At 32.7% G+C, this 18975-nt stretch overlaps 1 protein-coding gene across 2 annotated transcripts; it reads left to right on the top strand.

Annotated features, from left to right (window-relative positions):
* Positions 1 to 10737: 10737 nt before the first annotated feature.
* On the top strand, positions 10738 to 13602 carry LOC134235020 (glucosamine 6-phosphate N-acetyltransferase-like). Of its 2 annotated transcripts, none has more exons than XM_062717103.1 (6): positions 10738 to 10829; positions 11013 to 11219; positions 11406 to 11474; positions 12481 to 12611; positions 12879 to 12940; positions 13371 to 13602. In XM_062717103.1, the coding sequence occupies exons 2-6, from the start codon at positions 11069 to 11071 to the stop codon at positions 13528 to 13530; spliced, it is 573 nt and encodes a 190-aa protein (XP_062573087.1). In that variant the 5' UTR covers positions 10738 to 10829; positions 11013 to 11068; the 3' UTR covers positions 13531 to 13602. The 2 variants fall into 2 exon arrangements, with proteins under 2 accessions (XP_062573087.1, XP_062573088.1); XM_062717104.1 differs by having other exon boundaries at positions 10738 to 10834; positions 11024 to 11219.
* The last annotated feature ends 5373 nt before the right edge of the window (positions 13603 to 18975 follow it).

Here is an 18975-nt window from a genome sequence, read left to right as displayed (position 1 = left end):
ATTTTCCACACATAGATTTCTCTTGCACTATGATCCATATATGTAAAATAAAAAATGTTTTGGATCATGGTTACTATGGAAACCTAATCAAAGTAATTTCCTTAGCAACCAGCCAATTTTTCTATTTGAAGGCACTGAAAATTACTGATCTTTAAAGCCTGAAATTATATATAAAAACTTTAACAATGATTCTCATTTACTGGTATGATAAAGACACACACTTTATTTGTTTAAAACACACAAGACATTGATATTTTATCAGAAGCTAGTACTATGGTAGACATTAGAATATATGTATATTTTTGCATTTTTGCTGATTCAGCATTTTCCTTGATTTTGACAATATTCAAGGTCAATTTAAAAAAAAATACCAAGCTAATACAGATTTTGCATGACTTTCACATAAAAGTAGAGAACTTTCTCTTTTACAGATTGACTTTGAAAGCGTGGGTTTTTTGAAAAATCCTCTTCGTTGCCTAGCAACAAAACTGGATGTTTTGATAACTAAAAAGTGAAAAATGGTAAAGGGTTTGGTCAAAAATCTTATAAATTTTTTATGTTTTTGTGGCAGATACAATTTTTCAAGTAATAGAAAATAACTCTCATACAATTTTAAAATGAAAGAATAATTTATAATGATTAATCTCCATGGCAACACAAAATTTTCCCTAGCAACAAGGCAAAAACAGTTATTTTTTCGCCCTTTTAAAATATGTATATTAGAAATAAATCGACAATTATTTTCAAAATTGTAATTTGGCAAATTGTCAATTTAGTATGGGTTTGAAATACGTAAATTTTACTTTATTAACCCATGGCAACAATTCTGAATACCTAGCAACCAATTTTCTGACCACTTTACCTTTTTACATACAGTCATTTATTTTGGAAGTTGAAATGAGATTTTCCAAAAAAAGGCCTTCTGAATGAAAAATAAAAACAAATAGATACAAGTAGTATATATCAAAATATCTCTGTTGATGAAAAGATTCCATAGAGTAATTCTTGGGTTGCCATGGTAATAAGTTGCACACTGGCCAAAAAACGAACTTTTTGTTTGCAAAGTACACAACAGCTGTACTTGGCCCCCTGGTTTTGCTTAATGGGCTAAACTAACTGGTTATTCAGTACCTTTAGCATTCGTTTTTCTACATAAGGTATATTTTCTATGATTACCATGGATATAATAACGGGATATTGAATTAATGTAGCTTAGGTACTATTCTATTAGCTGCAGAACTGTAGCTCTCTGCTTGAGAAAATTCGGACAGATAAAGCAGAGAGCTACAGATCCAAGCGCTGTAAAAACCTTCGATTTACGCCGACGATTTTTTGTTGCTCACGTCGGGTATTTTTTCTTCTATGTCATACTTCCCTCAGCTTTAAAAAGGTATTTTATAATTATAATCATACATTTAACTTAAATTCTTGATAATTTAATTAACCATTCAACGCTAACAAATGGCTGTTTTTGGTTACGGACGTCAAAACGGAACTCTTTTAAACCGACAAACTATGAAACTACAAAACTATATACAGGACTGTTTCCGGCCGTTAAAAGGTAAATAAACTTTAATAAATCATAAAAAAATAAGAGTTAAATATATATTTAATTATAGGATACAATTCTAAAAACCAGAGAAAGTTTAAACTACACGAAATAAATTACCTGAAGTAGCGACAAAAAATCGTAGGAGTAAATCGAAGGTTTTTACAACGCTTGGATTTGTAGCTCTCTGCTTTATCTGTCCGAATTTTATCAAGCAGAGAGCTGCAGTTCTGTAGCTACTATTCTATGTGAAAGATAAAGGCTCTCATAAAGCTTTTTTAAATATTACAGGCAAGGACCTCTACGAATTTTTGTGAAACCTCGTTAAGATTTCTCTAAAGGTTGAAACTTATTTATGTGAAAAGGTCTATTGGTTTTGAAAGTATCTGAAAATCAATCGCTGTACTTTGAAATGGAAGATTTGATTGATTGTATGTTGTTTAACGTCCCTCTCAAGAATTTTTCGTTCTTATGGAGACGCCACCACTTGCAGGTGGAGAGCTGCACATTGTATCCTATACTCGGCACTTACGGCCCTTTCATGAGCAGTAATTGATCTTTTTTGTGCCGGCACCTATTGTGACATGGGACCTCGGTTTATACGGTCTCACCCGAAGGACCAGTCTCCACGTCCCACAGTGGGATTCGAACCGCGACGTTAGGATCAGCTCCTTACTTTTCATCTCTAGAGCAGATGCTCTAACGACTGCGCCACGCGAGCGACTGAAATGGAAAAAGACATTAACATATCACTATTTTGTAGTACTTACAAACAATTCTTTTAAAAAAGAGAGGTGGGTTAGTACTGTAGCCATCATAAAACACAGAGGTACATATCAGAACCACTGGAACTTTAATTTGCTGAATTGATGAATTAGTAATAAGAAGGTACTTAGGGGGTGGTGTGGTCTCCATTCAGAATAATGAATTCTAGAGTGGACTTGACAATGACACAGCTCATGAACTCTGCTATATAAGCATTCTGTGTTTTACTGTTATCTCAATCTGGGGTGAAAAATTAGAGACCAATAGAACAAATGGGCACCTAGTTTATAATATTCCAGTACGCTACAATTTTGTCCTTTCATCTTCTTGGGTCTTTCCAGCAAGCTAAAAAAATAGCCTAGGTTATACTAGTAATTCTGAACTTGCCAGAATGATCGAGTGAGGAGTAAAAGCTAGGTATTTATTATAATTTTAGAAATGACTGATCTCTTCAGTCTTGGCTTTATAATAACTAAAAATTGAATGAAAAGAATGAAGATAATTAATACAGAAGAATATCTAATGATATTTGAGTAACTGTTACCTTATATACATTTTTATGCCCCCCCCTGTAAATGAAGTTTCGGGGGGTATATAGTTTTTGTTGTGTCCGTCTGTCTGTCTGTCTGTTTGTCTGCAAAAAATTTAACCTTGCCTTTAACGTTTGATTTAGTGGAGTTATGACTTTCATATTTCACATGTGGTGTATTCCCTGTGATAAGACCTTTCTTTGGGTACCACAAAATTTGACCTTGGAGTTTGACCCACTTTTACACAAAAATTCCAAACTTTTACTTTGGTCATATCCTTTTGAACAATAGATACCAGGACTTTTATACTTCAAATATGTATTTTTTTGTATAAAGACCTTTCATTTCATTGGATACGAACATCTTGGCCCTTTGACCTTGACCTTGGAGATTTCCGTACTTATGAAAAAAACTTAAACCTTGATCTACTTTCATATGTCACAATTGTAATACCATTCTCTGGGTTCCAGTATATTAAATTTGCATTTGAGAAAAGTTTAATCTTCGTTATGTTGCCATGTGGGAGCATCAGTGTTTCACAAACACATCTTGTTGTACATGGATGGTATAACAGGTAAGACAACAAAACAGGGAACTTCAGATCATGTGTATTTTCTGATTATATAACGGAATTTACATGATACAGTTTTTTGTCAAGTAGTGTTACCAGAATGCAGTATTGTGATGCTGAGGATGTGTATCCTTATAAAAAAGACTATTGTAATTGCTAGCGCTTGCTTGAGAGGGCTAGCAACTGAAAAGATAGCTCTTTATATAGCAAGGCAATATAAGTTCCTTGCTGCATATCTGTAGCTTGCTGGCCTGAAGAAAATTGGGATGGATGACTCCAGTTTTTTTATGCCCCCGTAAACAAAGTTTCGGGGTTATATAGTTTTTGTCGTGTCCGTCCGTCTGTCTAGCTGTCCCTCTGTCTGTTTGTGTGTTTGTCCGCAAAACTATAACCTTGACCATAACTTTTGATTTAGTGGAGGTATGACTTTCATATATCACATGTGTATTTCTTGTGACAAGACCCTTCTTTAGGTACCACCAAATTTGACCTTTTGACCTTGAACTTGGAGTTTGACCCATTTTACACAAAAATTCCAAACTTTTACTTTGGCCATATCTTTTGAACAGTAGGTACCAGGACTTTTATACTTTACATATGTATTTTTTGTGGCAAGACCTTTCATTGAGTACCAACAACTTTGACCTTTTGACCTTGACCTTGGAGATTTCTGTACTTATGAAAAAACTTTAACCTTGAATATAACGTTTGATCAGTAAGGGCTTTCATACTTCACATAAATGTATGTTATCCTTGTGATAAGGCGCTTCATTGGATATCAAGAACTTTGACCCTTTGGCCTTGACATTGAAGTTTGACCTACTTTTCAAATACAACTTTGAATATAATTTTTGAAAGGTTAGAACAAAGGCTTTCACATTTCCAGTATTCAATCCTTGTGACAAAACTTATCATTTGATATCAAGATCCTTGACCAATTGACATTGGAGTTTGACCTATTTTACACAAAAAATCCAAATTTTTACTGTGGCTCTAATTTTTAAACGGCAGATACATGTTCTAAGAATTTCATATTTCAAATTTCAATTCTTTGTGGCAACACCTTTCAAACCAACAATTTTGACCTTTTGACCTTGACCTTGGACATTTTCATACTTACGAAAAAACTTTGGACATAACTTTTGAACAGTAAGGGCTAGGTCTTTCATACTTTACATATTTAATCCTTGTGACAAGACCTTCAATTGGATATCAACAACTTTGACCCTTTGAACTTGGCCTTGGTTTATGACCTACTTTTTTTACAAACTTTAACCTTGGGCATAACTTTGGAACAAGAAGGGCTAGAGCTTTCATTCTGCACATTTGTAATCTTTGTGACAAGACCTTTTATTGAATATCAACAACTCTGACCCTTTGACTTGGTCTTGGATTTTGACCTACTCTTTTTTTTTTACAAACTTTAACCTTGGGCATAACTTTTGAACAGTAAGGGCTAGAGCTTTCATTCTTCACATATGTAATCCTTGTGACAAGACCTTTCATCAAATATTAACAAATTTGACCTTGACCTTGGAGTTTAACCTACTTTTTACAAACTTAAACCTTGGTCATAACTTTTGAACGGTAAGGGCCAGCACTTTCATACTTCCCATATATGTAATCTTTGGAACAAGGCCTTTCTTTAAAAACCATCAACCTTGACCTTTTGACCTTGACCCTGGAGTTTGTCTTACCTTTAAAAACGTTAACCTTGATCATAACCTTTGAACAGGTGGTGCTAGGGTTTTGTATTTCACAATCGTATTTTTTCTCAATATTTTACCAGAGAACTATATTAGTTCAATATGCACTACATTACTCTCTGTGCCTTTGTAAAGGAAACAGAAATATATGTTTGATTATTTCTTAATTTGATTATTATATAAGATTAATTCGTCTAATCATTTGTGTGATTATTATTGAAAGCGATACTCAAGATATCTATTCATGTACTGTCATTTTCAATATGCATTTTGATTTCATATTAATTTCTTCATTTTTAGGAGAGAAAAGTCCGTTATTTTGTAGAAAAATGAGCCAATAGGCCCACATTACTCACTTAAGCACATTTGCCTTGAAAGAACAGAAATCAGATCAGTTTGAAATGTCTATGGGGACAAAGTTGAATTTACACTACCTGAAGATGCGTCCATTTCAATATTATTAATCACAGTTTTGTTATTCTTGAGGAGAAGAATTTTCAAAATACTATTTTCCAATATATTCTTTTGTAAACTTTCACCCCTTGTTGTGGCCCTGAACTACCCTCGGATGTCATTAAATACTGTATAGGGGGAAAATAACTCGCGGTGTTAATATTCGCTATATTCACGGTGTTAACAATTCCGTGAATTCAAGAAACAGTGAATAAATTTTAAACAATCTCCATGTTTTATTTGGAAATTTGAGAATAAACTACGATAGATTTATATAGATGTACGTGCAGTCCATGGTCATTTCAGTAATTGTGAGTAGTACTGTGACTGTGTCATTCAATTAATTTTAATTATCACACTTTACACTTTAATTTAAATCGGCAGATAATAATTTGTGTTTGTTCAAAAGCTGTTTTAATAGCCAACGCTACATGTTTCATCAATCAAAACACGTGGACCATGGGTTTTGATAACCTGTGCGTAACTAATGTTACCACATGTATTTGTTACCTGCATTCTCATGCATATTCGTTCATGCAGTTTTTATCGACGTTTTGGTTTTAAAAAATCATTCAAATAAATATCGAACTTACTGACAAAGGAAGTGTGGAAGGATAATTATTTTTTCGTAGAACTACATAAAAAGTTTTATTTCCGTCCAGTGGTTTTTCGCCACGTTATAAACTACTGAAGATCTCGGGTGCACATGTACTCATCGTAATAACATATAGGAAAGTCATTTAACGTTTAGGGACTATTAATAACTGCACTTGTGTAAATTAATTATTTATAAAATCTAACAATTTTAAAATAACTTATCCTGTTCGTGAAATAACGACATAACGCTGATTGATGTCGTTTACATGTAGCTAAATGGAGACAAGGGAAGTAACTTTTATTACATACCAAAAATCCGCGAATTCAAGAAACCGCGATCGTGTCAGATGAGAGAAAAACGTGAAAATTACAACCCGTGAAATTAATACCCTATACAGTATACACCACGTAAAGGTACTTCTGTATTAATATGACTAATAATGGTTTTGCTGTTCTAAAGAAGAAATAAGATATTTTTAAGATATTCCTATGTAAAACTTTGGGCCCCTGTTGTGTCTGTACCCAACCCCAGGGGTCATGTTTTGAAGAAACTTGATTTTACACTACCTGATGATACTTCTCTATATGTCTAATTATGGCTTAGTGGTTCTTGAGAAGATTTCTTATGATACATGTATTTCCTATATATCCCAACTGTATACCTTAACCACCTGTTGTCGCCCTGCCCTACCCACGGGGGTCATGATTTGAATAACATTGAATCTCCATAACCCGAGGATACTTCTATGCCTAATCATGGTTTTGCTGGTCTCGAGAAGAAGAAGACTTAAAAAGACATTTACTATACATTCATACGTTAAACTTTGAACTCCTCTTGTGGAAAGATATGGTGAAATGATTCTTAAGAAGTTACAAATGTGAAAAGTCTACAGACAAACAGACAGGCAGATACCAAACAAAATGTTAACAGAAAAGCATTTATAGAATGTAAAGCTGTAGAATTTATAAATAAGAATTTTTAAATGATGAATTAATCTCAATGATAATAAATTTTTGTAACCGAAACATTAGAAAATTTCAAAATTTGGTTATATAACGCAGTTGCTAAGCAACACTAGCTTCAAAACCGTACTCATGGTAACCATAAAAATATACAGTTTCTTAAATTATGAATTTTAAAGGATTTTGAGTGTTTGCTTATTGCAATGCTAGCAAAAGTATTACTTGTAATTATTAATGGAAGCTAAAATTTCAAATATTTTGGTCACAGATAGTTTGCTTTCTGGTCATTGTGCATTAAGTTGCCATGACAACCCAAGTATAATTTGATTATGGAATCTTGTCATCCATACAATGTTTTGTTATATAATAATATTGTATCTGAAGCTATTTATTTTTCATTTATAACGTCTTTTGTGGAAGATCTCATTTCAGCCCTAAGAATTTAGCGAAAAAAATGCCTGAACGTAAAAGTAAATTGTAGACACAAAAGTGGTCGTTAAGTGTTCAGAATTGTACCCATGGGTTAATAAAGTACCAAATTAACTTTATCAGACCCAAATTAATTGACATTTATGCCCAGTCACATTTTTAAAAAAAATATTTATTCGTATCTATCAAAATCTATACCAAAAAAGGTCAAAAAATAACTGTTTTTTACGGAAGCCCTGGAGGGACATTGACTTACTTGTTAAGACTTATTTGTTATAACTTATTTGTTTTGACTTATTTGTTTTGAGATTTTTTGGTTAGTTCTAACTAAATGTAGGTAAGCTATTGAGAACGATTAATTGTAGTTTTGTAGTTAAACGTACAGTACTGGTGTGATTAGTGTTTACTGAATTTTAATCTGTTAATTACTGACGCCCTGGAGGGATACTGACTTATTTCTTATGTGTTTTGACTTATTCCTTATGTGTTTTGACTTATTTCTTATTTGTTTTAACTTAGTTCTTACGACTAAACTTTGAATTCTTGTTATTTAAAATTTGTTATGACAAGTTTACTTCACAAAAAGTGGCGTGAAAGATGGGGGCAACGTATAGTAAAAAAGTCCTTGAATTTATATATATTACTAACGACAAAATAAAATAGTAGTCATGTTCTTGTCTTCAATCATTATGGAAACTGGAAGTTACATATAAGAATTAAGTAATAACTTCTAGGAAATAAGAATTAGGTTATAACAACAAAAATAATATTTACTTTACAAATCACAACTGTGCTGGACGTTAAACTAAATTCGTCAATCAAAAACCACAGTTAAAATAGGACTAAACATTATTTTTTATTTAAAAAGTAAGCCAAGCAACAGGTTTCAATAGGCTTCTTACATTTAGTTACCTCTAGCTACGAAATATTCACAACAAATAAGTCAAAACAAAAAAGTTATAACAAATAAGTCATAACAAGTAAGTCAATGTCCCTCCAGGGCTTCCGTAGTTTTTGCATTGTTCTAGAGAAAATTTTCTGTTGCCATGGAGATTAATCGTTATAAATTATTCTTTCATTTTAAAATTATATGAGAGTTATTTTCTTTTACTTGAAAAATTGTATCTGCCACAAAAACATAAAAATTTATAGATTTTTGACCAAACCCTTTACCATTTTTCACTTTTAAGTTATCAAAACATCCAATTTTGTTGCTAGGCAACGAAGAGGATTTTTCAAAAAACCCACGCTTTCAAAGTCAATCTGTAAAAGAGAAAGTTCTCTACTTTTATGTGAAAATCATGCAAAATCTGTATTAGCTTGGTATTTTTTTTAAATTGACCTTGAATATTGTCAAAATCAAGGAAAATGCTGAATCAGCAAAAATGCAAAAACAAACATATATTCTAATGTCTACCATAGTACTAGCTTCTGATAAAATATCAATGTCTTGTGTGTTTTAAACAAATAAAGTGTGTGTCTTTATCATACCAGTAAATGAGAATCATTGTTAAAGTTTTTATATATAATTTCAGGCTTTAAAGATCAGTGATTTTCAGTGCCTTCAAATAGAAAAATTGGCTGGTTGCTAAGGAAATTACTTTGATCAGGTTTCCATAGTAACCATGATCCAAAACATTTTTTTTATTTTACATACATGAATCATAGGTCAAGAGAAATCTATGTGTGGAAAATCATTGAATTCTGAGAACCTGAGTGTATCACTCATATATCACTTTTGCATGATTTTTACACGGACTGGTACATAAAACACGGGCTTCCGGGAATTCTAGAGGTGGGATCAGGTGCCTAAGAGGAGTAAGCGTCCCCTATTGACCGGTAACGCCTCAGTGTTGAACCCTGTGAATTGGTCAGGTAAACGGAATATTGCGCTGGCAAATATAGTATAAAACACAGGGCCTATAAGAAATGGTATTTAAAACACATCAGCCAAACTAAAATCCAAAGATAAATTGTATTTGCTAACAAGATCATTATAACGGCAATAGAATTTACGACATACTAACTGTAATCGAAGTTGTTGAAATCCCTTTAACATCAACGTATCTTCAGTAGTCTGACTCGGTTTAAAATAAGATGTCTTTTGTTGTTTTTACTTCAACATCCAGAAAGGGTGAATATAATTTTAATTATAGCATTTCACAATATTTAATTTCATTCACACTTTCTGCAAGCCATTTCATTCACACATTAACTTAATATTAATATTTCACTTCAATGTAAAAGACATTATAGGGTCTGAAACATTTATTTCATTTTTGGATATTTTACTAGAGAAAGGAATTGTAGGCAAACCTGCGACAATAATGACGATTTCAAAATTCCTTTGTCAATTTCCTTTATTTATAGGTAGTAATATTATGTATATCTTTATCACTTGAATGCGGTGTTTTTGTCTCGATCCCAGTTGATTCCATATGCAGAAGCTTGACCATTTTGTGTACGAAAATTTCTTAAACTAAGGCAGGATTTTGACGAATGAATTGGAGTTTCAAAGGTATCAATTTGAATCTCTTCTAAAGTCACCATTTCGCAAAAATCTATTCGAGTAACAAAGACGTCGTTTGCAACTTAACTTGTTTTTAGATTGTATATGGAGCAAATTTATTTCATTTTTATTTAATCAGCAGTCTTGTCAGTTTAACCTCAACATTTAGTAAGTTCTATGATCGTTACAATGACATTGTCAGCAAATACAATTTATCATCAAATCAAATGCTGACTGATTTTTTTTCAATCATATTGCAAGGCCATTATATAAACACTGAATTGTCGACGGATTTTCCGTTATTTCCTGATCATGATAAGAAACACACGACGGGTGTGACCGTTTGGCAGGGGATGCTCACTTTTCCATGGCACCTGATCCAAAGTCATGTTTTTGAGGTCCCTGTTTGCTCTGCTCCTATTTTGTATTGTCCAAATTTAATGGACTTTTGAGCTTTTTCATAAAATTTCTGCGAATTTTTTTTTTTCACTTACCCGATCGTAAAAAGGTCCGTTTGGCAGGGGATAAACAAGAGCTGCTTTTTGTATTGTCCAAATTTAATGGACTTTTGAGCTTTTTCATATTTATTTTCAATTTGTATGCTATTATTTTATGCAGGTATGACGATCCATACTATTTGTACTACATATAGTATAGTATAGTACACATGGTTACGGACATCTGAGATTGCATTTATATTTTATTCGTCTTTTGTTCCATGCAAATAATCACTGATCTGTGAAACTTAAATCAGAAGGTATAGTATTAGTTACATGTTTTTTTCCAATGATATCTTCATCACTATAGATCTAAATGGATAATAAATATATATTAATTTACAACACTAATAGACTCTATCGTCAACATTATTAAATACAGTCGTTCACCATTAATTGTTTTGTCAACAAGAATATTAAAGTTTAAATACTATTTAAAACAGTGCAACAATAGTTACTTGTCCAGGACGTATTTTATGTGTATGGTGGCCCGTGCGGGATGGAAAACCATTCAATCTACCCACCTGAACTTTTGGAGACCATCGATTTTGAGAAGGAACATCTAGCAACGTATGATCCCCCAATTTCTTTGTCCAGTCCAGGGCCTAACTTAGTGGTCAGGCCACTTCAACGATCGGATTACAACAAAGGTGACACTGTGTTACATTTATTTATTAGTCTGTGCAAACCTTGTTTCATGAATACCGAAATTCCTCAATACATGTAATAAATTACAAACAGAATTTAGTAATACGATACTTTTATATAATTTTGAAAAAAAAAATACATCTTGATAACATACAAACATATAGTCAATTACCATGATTACGTTACAGGGTACATGGACCTTCTTCTCTCTGCTCTCTATATTCGAGATGAGGGGATATCTCAGCAAGAGTTTGAAGGTAAGAACATGTGTTAGTTTAAATTTATTTTAATAATTTCATACTATTATTACATTCAATCTCAAAAAAGACATCAGTTAAGATACATTTTGATATTTTTTGGCGCGGTATAGGCCTATGTGATGGTACATTTTCTTTGTTTGTAAGAAAATATCCTAAACCTTACGTTTCACTTCAAGCATATGACTTTTTTTTACTTAACACAATTATTCTTCAGAAATTAAACAGTGAGTTAAGAGCTGTTTTTTTCATACTAACTACTGCAACCTCAATTTAAAAAAAATGTTTTTGTACAATTTTCAATTAACCTTGGACTTTCAGTATAAAGGCGTGGTATTCTCGACGTTACATAATTAGCACTCTACAACTAGAGAATAACCGAATTAATTTAAAGGCGTCATTTTTTTAAGCAAAAAAAAAAAAAAAAATCGTAACAAAAAAGAAAATATCAGTGTATGTGAGACTTTTCAGACGAGGGGAGATATATGAACCTCTAATAAATACGGCGCGTATGCACGTCGGCAATCTAAATGACACATTGATTACTTTTCCTTATCACAACTTTAAAAAATCCACTAACTTTTTAAAAAATTTTGTACAATCAAGAAAATTGGTTACTTTTTATAAAGACTACGATGTTTCTTTCGTTTTTAAGTACCCTATAATTGAAAGCAGATTTGTAAATATGCATAGTTAAGATTGATAAAATCATCAAATGCATCACTGATTAACATTATTATCTTTCTATAACATTTAATAAATTTTAAAAGCCATCAATACTGTTCATATATTTATGCACGTTTGTATACAAAAACAACCTGTCCCACAGCCATGCTAAAATGGATACTTTTTGCGTCTCTATCTGAGGAGAGTTACAATCTCGAAACTCGCGTATTAGTGTCGAGAAAGTCACGCCCTACTGAAAGTCTAAGGTTAACTGAGAATCATACTAGATATAAAAAAAAATATAGACATGAGAACTTATCTAACTTTTTTTGTCACTCAGAGAGATGGGACAAAATGAAAGCAAGTGGTGGATCGTATTACATTACTGTTATAGAAGATACGTCCACACAGAAAATTGTAGGCAATGCTGTATTACACGTAGAATTCAAGTTTCTTCAACCGAGTGTAAAGGTAATTCTTAAGCCAATATTGTAAATATGATCATGATGTGATCATTTGTAATGCTAGATTACTGGTAATTATTTTGTAAGACATATTTTTATTTACTGAAAATTTTGGTTAAATTGATAAGTATGGCAGTCACCTCCTGTGTTTGAAAGGTCAGTGGTAGATGCCTCGTCTTTTGGCACCTGTGTACCCAGCTCTTCATCTCCTATATATATTTTACCGTTTCCTAGACTGACTGCGTTCAATACTGTGCATTGTTGTTGTTTTCAGAGGGGTCGCCTTGAAGATATAGCTGTCTTAAAAGAGTATAGAGGAAGACAACTTGGAAAACTGTAAGACCCTCAATTGGTCACATTTTTATACACCCCGCTTGAAAAGCGGGAGGGTATATAGTAATCGGGATGTCCGTCTGTCCGTCTAACTGTCCGTCCGTCCGTCCGTGTGTGTGTTACGCTTTGGGATACCCATGTCTTATCCGCAACTCCTCTTATAGAACTGAGTGAAATTTAATGAAACTTTCATAGAATCTTTATTACATATTGCCATTGTGCACCTTCTATTTTACTTTTTGATCAGACACTTATTTTGGGTTTCCCATGGCAAATTAAGGACACTGCTATTATATTCATATGGGAGGCGGAGTAGGGGGTATTAGTATCATTTAGTGAGCTCATTGCTCACAGTACCTCTAGTTTCATGATAAATTTTTATGTATACTTTAAATTAACTAATAAAATATAAATTTACTTTTTTTTTCTATAGGTTAATGGACGTGACAACCATTCTTTGTAAGAAGGTGGGGTGTTTTCGTGTCTCTCTACATTGTAAGGATTACTTTGTTCCGCTGTATCAGAAATTCCGATTTTATATAGATGATGCTGAAAACATCATGTGGTTGGATAAGAAGTTTTTACAATCGTAGAGAATGCCAATTGATATTGTGCTTCATTGTAATTTTTGTCATTGATAATAAACGAGATTTTTTTTAAAATAATCTTGATGTTCTCTGTTTTAAGATACATGTAGATCTGAGCTTTAAAAAATTCTTTCAAACTAATAATTTTTTTTTAATTTGAATACCTTAAATAACTCATAAACTAACTAAAACGCCTTTAAATGACATGCCTTTTATGCTTATTTTTATGCAACATATCTTAGAGTACAACTACATACCCCTCAAAATTCAACACCCTATATTCTTAACCTAGAGAAGTTGAATCTCATATTTTACTTTAATAGTTAAGGAATACGGCCTTTATGTACCCGTAAAATATTTTAAGAAGTTTGTGGTTATAGAACATGTTTTTTTCCCACAGCCAAACAAAAATTTATATTTACTCAGAATGAATCTTCACGCATCAATGAAATAAAAAAAATGTTTTAACATGATCATGTTTTCATCTTGAATTTTGCTGAAAACGATATAACAGTCGTTAACATTATTGGCAAACTTTTCGAACGGCCCCGTACAATTCAGTCTGTTTCCGGATAAACCCTTTCTTTTCTAAAGTTTACAAAAGTTCGTTAGAATGAGTAAACTTAATTGAAGAGGATCAGAAAATGACATGAGATTTTGAGTCGATAAAAGATAACGGCAACCCAGCCAGGTTCAAAAGCGATTTTATTCACTCAAGTATCTGAAAGCGGACATTAAATTAATTTTGCAAAAGTACATTTCCCGACAGAACGATCTTTTTCTTCCCTTTTGCCAATTTTCTGAGTCTAGCGCTGAGTACACTATCCAAATTTCAATCAGGACTTCATTTTACAAAAGAAGTTACAAAAGAACGGCGAAGTCCATTGCTTTTAAACGGTTTATGTCCAATGATTTATATGCGACTTTTATCCGTTTCCAAAGTTGATTGCAAGGGATTCATCAAAGTATTGAAAGTACTGAAAGCCGGACTTTAAAGGGGCATGGGTACAATTTCAGCTAAATTTTCAAAATTTATTTTTCCATATTTACAAATATTTAACTAGGGTCTTTCTAATGATCATCAAAAATTTGAACGTCAGTTGTTCAGATACAAGACAGATTTAGAGCTCCAAACCTTTGTTAAGTAAACAAGGATAGTGTCATTTTTTTGTTTACACAGGTTAATATACTAATATATGTTCGTTCAAAGTAGATAATTTCAAATAATGTTAATTTTAAATACGATTCAACAGTTACTATTGATTTTCTGAACATTTTGTTATAAATATGATATTTTCTATATGTAAACAAAAACAAGGCACTAGCCTTGTTTACATTATGAAGAACTTTAAGTTCTGTATCTTGTCTGTTAATCAACAAATGATGTTCAAATTTTTGCCAATCAATAGATGATGCCTTGGGTAGGAATTGTAAACATTAAAACTGGATTTAAATTTTAAAAAATCAGTTGAAACCGCGTGCAGGCCCCTTTAATTGCTAATGTATATTGTCTGATCTGAAATTAGTACATATTTAATGTTTTCCTTTTGGCCATTGATTTTTAACAGGTAGAGTGTGTATGATTATGATTTAAAACAATATCCCATATACCAGGAATTAAAATTAACAGTCCAGACCCCAAAATATGTTATGAATTTAAAAATAAAAAAATAATATTTCCAAAGAATTCTTGCATATTTCCTATTCAATCAACATTTTTTCTCATAATTCAAAAATTCAGTCTTGGAATCGTTAAGATAATGCACATAAGTCATGTGTATTTTATAGACATTCTTTTAGTTCCAAACAAACAGTACTTTTATCGCCAACTATATGTAGAAACACTGATACATGTACATTGTCAAGCGATTTCACGCATGTTAATCCTTAAAATTCCAATTCACTATCCTATTAATTTTCTAAAAATCAAAACAGAATATAACCACTAACATAACATCGACGAAAATGATATGAAACATAAAACTCTTCAACATTTCGAAAAGCCTGCGATATTGAAAATAGTTCGCATTCAGCAGCGTATGTGCACAAATTCCTTTTTCAGTTTAATTCTCAAGCCAAAATCTTGATCATTAACTTCTCCAACGATTTGGATGTTAAAAATATTTGTTTGAATATCGTCTCACAATGGGACTATTTTGTTTATCGGAAGCATCTGCATGCTTTAATGCTGTTTGGTTTTTTGTTTACTGTGCTATTTATAGTAAGACAGTCGATCATGATGCCTATAGCCAGGACTTTGCTTTCAGCAAAGCTCGACTAAAAATGCAATATTGAAGACTTGCACCAACGAAATCTCTGCTATTTTAGCTCTACTGGTCAGAGACCAAAAGAGCTTATGTGATAGAAAGGTGTCCGTCGTCCGTATGTCTAGCTGTCTGTCCGTCCGTCTGTCTGTAAACAATTGTTCAAAATGCTACTCCTCTTATAGTTTTTGTCTGATTTCAATAGAACTTCGCGCACAAGTAGATCACACTAATATACATAATATAGTGCATCGGTTTTTGATTTCGATGAACGGTGTTACCATGGTTACTAAAAGTAAAAATTTCTGTGAAATTCATTTTAAACGCTACTCCACTTACAGTTTTAGTCTGATTTCAATATAACTTGGCACACAAATAGATTCCGATTTTTTGATAAACAGTGTTGCCATGGTTACTAAAAATAGAAATTCCTTAAAACGCTACTCCACCTACAGTTTTCTTCTGTTTTCAGTACAGCTTGGCACACAAGTAGATTACACTAACATACTTAATTTCCCGAAGCAGTTTTTGATTTTGAGGAATGTGGTTGTCATAGTTACTAAAAATAGAAAGTTTTTGTGAAATACTTTCAAAATGCTACTCTTACAGTTTTGGACAAATTTCAATGTGTAAGTAAACTAAGATACATAATTCTATATATTGGTTTTTAATTTTGATGAACAATGTTGCCATGGTTACTAATATAGAAATTTCTGTGAAATACTTTCAGAATGCTACTCCTCCAACAGATTGGTCTGGTTTTAATATTATGTGTCCTGCAAGTAGACTACACTGAGATACATAATTATCTTTATCGTTTTTTGAAATGATGTTGTCATGGTAACTAAAATCAAAATTTCTGTAATGTTCTTTTAAAAGGCAACTCATCCTATACAGTTTTAGTCTGATTGCAATCTCGCCAAAAAAAAAAAAAACTAAATCAAAGATCATTATGCTATTTATTGCTGTTGCAAATTCAAGTCCAAGTATATGCACTACTTTTCTCTTCAATGTTATAAGTAGAAACCAGTAGAGCTACATGTACAGTCTCGGAAGAGACTTCTGTTTTTTTTAGCTCACCTCAACGAAGTTGGGGGGAGCTTATGTGATACCCTCGGGTTAAGGTTAAGTTTTTTGGAGCAGTTTTCTTTTTAAGTACTTCTATGTCCTATATTGATTAGACATGCATGGAAGATGTTTCTAATGTGTTTCATTGTACCAGTCAAAGTTTCAGATGCTGCAATTTCAGCAAAGGAATGACCAGGTTAATGTTTTTGGTGCAGGTTAACATTTTTGGTGCACTTTTTGGTGTAGGTCTCATTTCTGAGTAACTATAAGCCCTATGTTGACCAAACTTACATGGATGGTACATCTTAGGATGCATACTACCAACTTGCTTCGGATGCTGAATCTGACCTCATTTTCCGGTTGAGTGAACAGGTTAAAGTTTTTGGTGCAGGTTTCATTTTGAAGATACTATGAGCCCTATAATGACCAAACTTGCATGGATGGTACATCTTAGGATGCATTCGACTAGACTTGCTTCGGATGCTGAATCTGACCTACATTTTCCAGTTGAGTGAACAGGTTAAAGTTTTTGGTGCAGGTTTCATTTCCAAGTTTCTATGAGACATATAATGACCAAACTTGCATGGATGGTACATCTTATGATGCATACTACCAATCTTGCTTCGGATGCTGAATCTGACCTACATTTTCCAGTTGAGTGAACAGGTTAAAGTTTTTGGTGCAGGTTTCATTTCCAAGTTACTATGAGACATATAATGACCAAACTTGCATGGATGGTACATCTTACGATGCATATTACAAGACTTGCTTCAGATGCTGAATCTGACCTACATTTTCCGGTTGAGTGAACAGGTTAAAGTTTTTGGTGCAGGTTTCATTTCCAATGTACTATGAACCCTATAATGACCAAACTTGCCTGGATGGTACATCTTAGGATGCATACTACCAGACTTGCGTCGGATGCTGAATCTGACCTACATTTTCTGGACGAGTATTTAAAACAGGTTAAAGTTTATGGTGCAGGATTCATTTCCAAGTAACTTTGAGCCCTATAATGACCAAACTTGCATGGATGGTACATCTAAGGGTGCATTCTACTAGGCTGGCTTCAGAAGCTGAACCTGACCTACATTTTCCGGATTAGTGAAAAGGTTAGTTTTTTATACAGGTTTCATTTCCAAGTAACTTTGAGCTCTATGTTGAACAAACTTGCATGGATGATACATCTTAGGATGCACACTAATGGACTTGCTTCAGATGCTGAATTCGACATACATTTTCCAGATAATAGACCTCGTAAAAGTTATGGGTGCAGGTCTATCACCAAGAAACTATAAGGCTTATATAAACCAAAGTTGCACAAATGATGCATCGAGGGATGAAAACTCTCAATCTTGCTTCAGATGCTGGATTTTAATTACATTTTCATGATGAAGAACTAGTTTTAAGTTTTTATAAAGGACTATTCCAAAGTATCAAAATTGCATAAATTTTGCATTTTTGGATGTACACTTTCTGTTGGTTAAGTGTGTGACTTAATTTGCCTTACTTAAAGACAACATTCGTTGAGGTGAGCTCTGTAATCTCTGATTACCTATGTTTTTATTTGTCGGACATTCCAGTGCTGTGAGCTCTGAGATAAAAATTTGATTTAACTTTATATATCATAGATAGGATAACAAAGGTAAGTTTGAAATGGAAAATCAATTGATTCCTTAAATAAATGTTATTTCAATGAACTGGAAAATAGGGATTTAAAAGCATATTTAAACAGCCAATTGAAGGAAATAATCATAAAATCGGGCTTTCAAAATAAGTTGAGATCTATTTATTTTCGGTCATTAGTACTCGAAATCTTCACTGTAAAATTCTATTTGGCTTCCTTTTATGTAAGTTTGAAATTCTATTTGTTACGTCTCTCTTCTCATGATAAATATCCCGAAGTTCTTAGTGCAAACATTTAAGCTTCTCCAATGAACAGTTTTTTAAAACTTGAAAATGCGAACAAACGTTTTAAGAGATTTTTTTTTCATTCCTGAAGTGAAAGGTTTCCTTTCAACATTGAGATTCCATTGAATATATCCGAATATTTACCTCTCTCTGTTCCTATAGTATTATTTTCGATTATACAAGTTATTTAATTCCTGAAACGCAGATG

This window comes from Saccostrea cucullata, unplaced genomic scaffold, assembly GCF_032062105.1.
Source record: "Saccostrea cucullata isolate Sc308-1 unplaced genomic scaffold, CSIRO_AGI_Scuc_v1 ctg100, whole genome shotgun sequence".
Classification (NCBI taxonomy): Eukaryota; Metazoa; Mollusca; class Bivalvia; order Ostreida; family Ostreidae; genus Saccostrea; species Saccostrea cuccullata.
The sequence above is the reverse complement of the archived record's forward strand: the minus strand, read 5'-3'. Positions and strand labels throughout refer to the sequence as shown.

Coding starts and splice junctions, on each gene's coding strand:
- LOC134235020 (XM_062717103.1), top strand. CDS start 11,069: ATGGAAAACCATTCAATCTACCCACCTGAACTTTTGGAGACCATCGAT. Junction 11,220..11,405: donor ACGATCGGATTACAACAAAG/GTGACACTGTGT, acceptor ATTACGTTACAG/GGTACATGGACCTTCTTCTC. Junction 12,612..12,878: donor TTCTTCAACCGAGTGTAAAG/GTAATTCTTAAG, acceptor TGTTGTTTTCAG/AGGGGTCGCCTTGAAGATAT.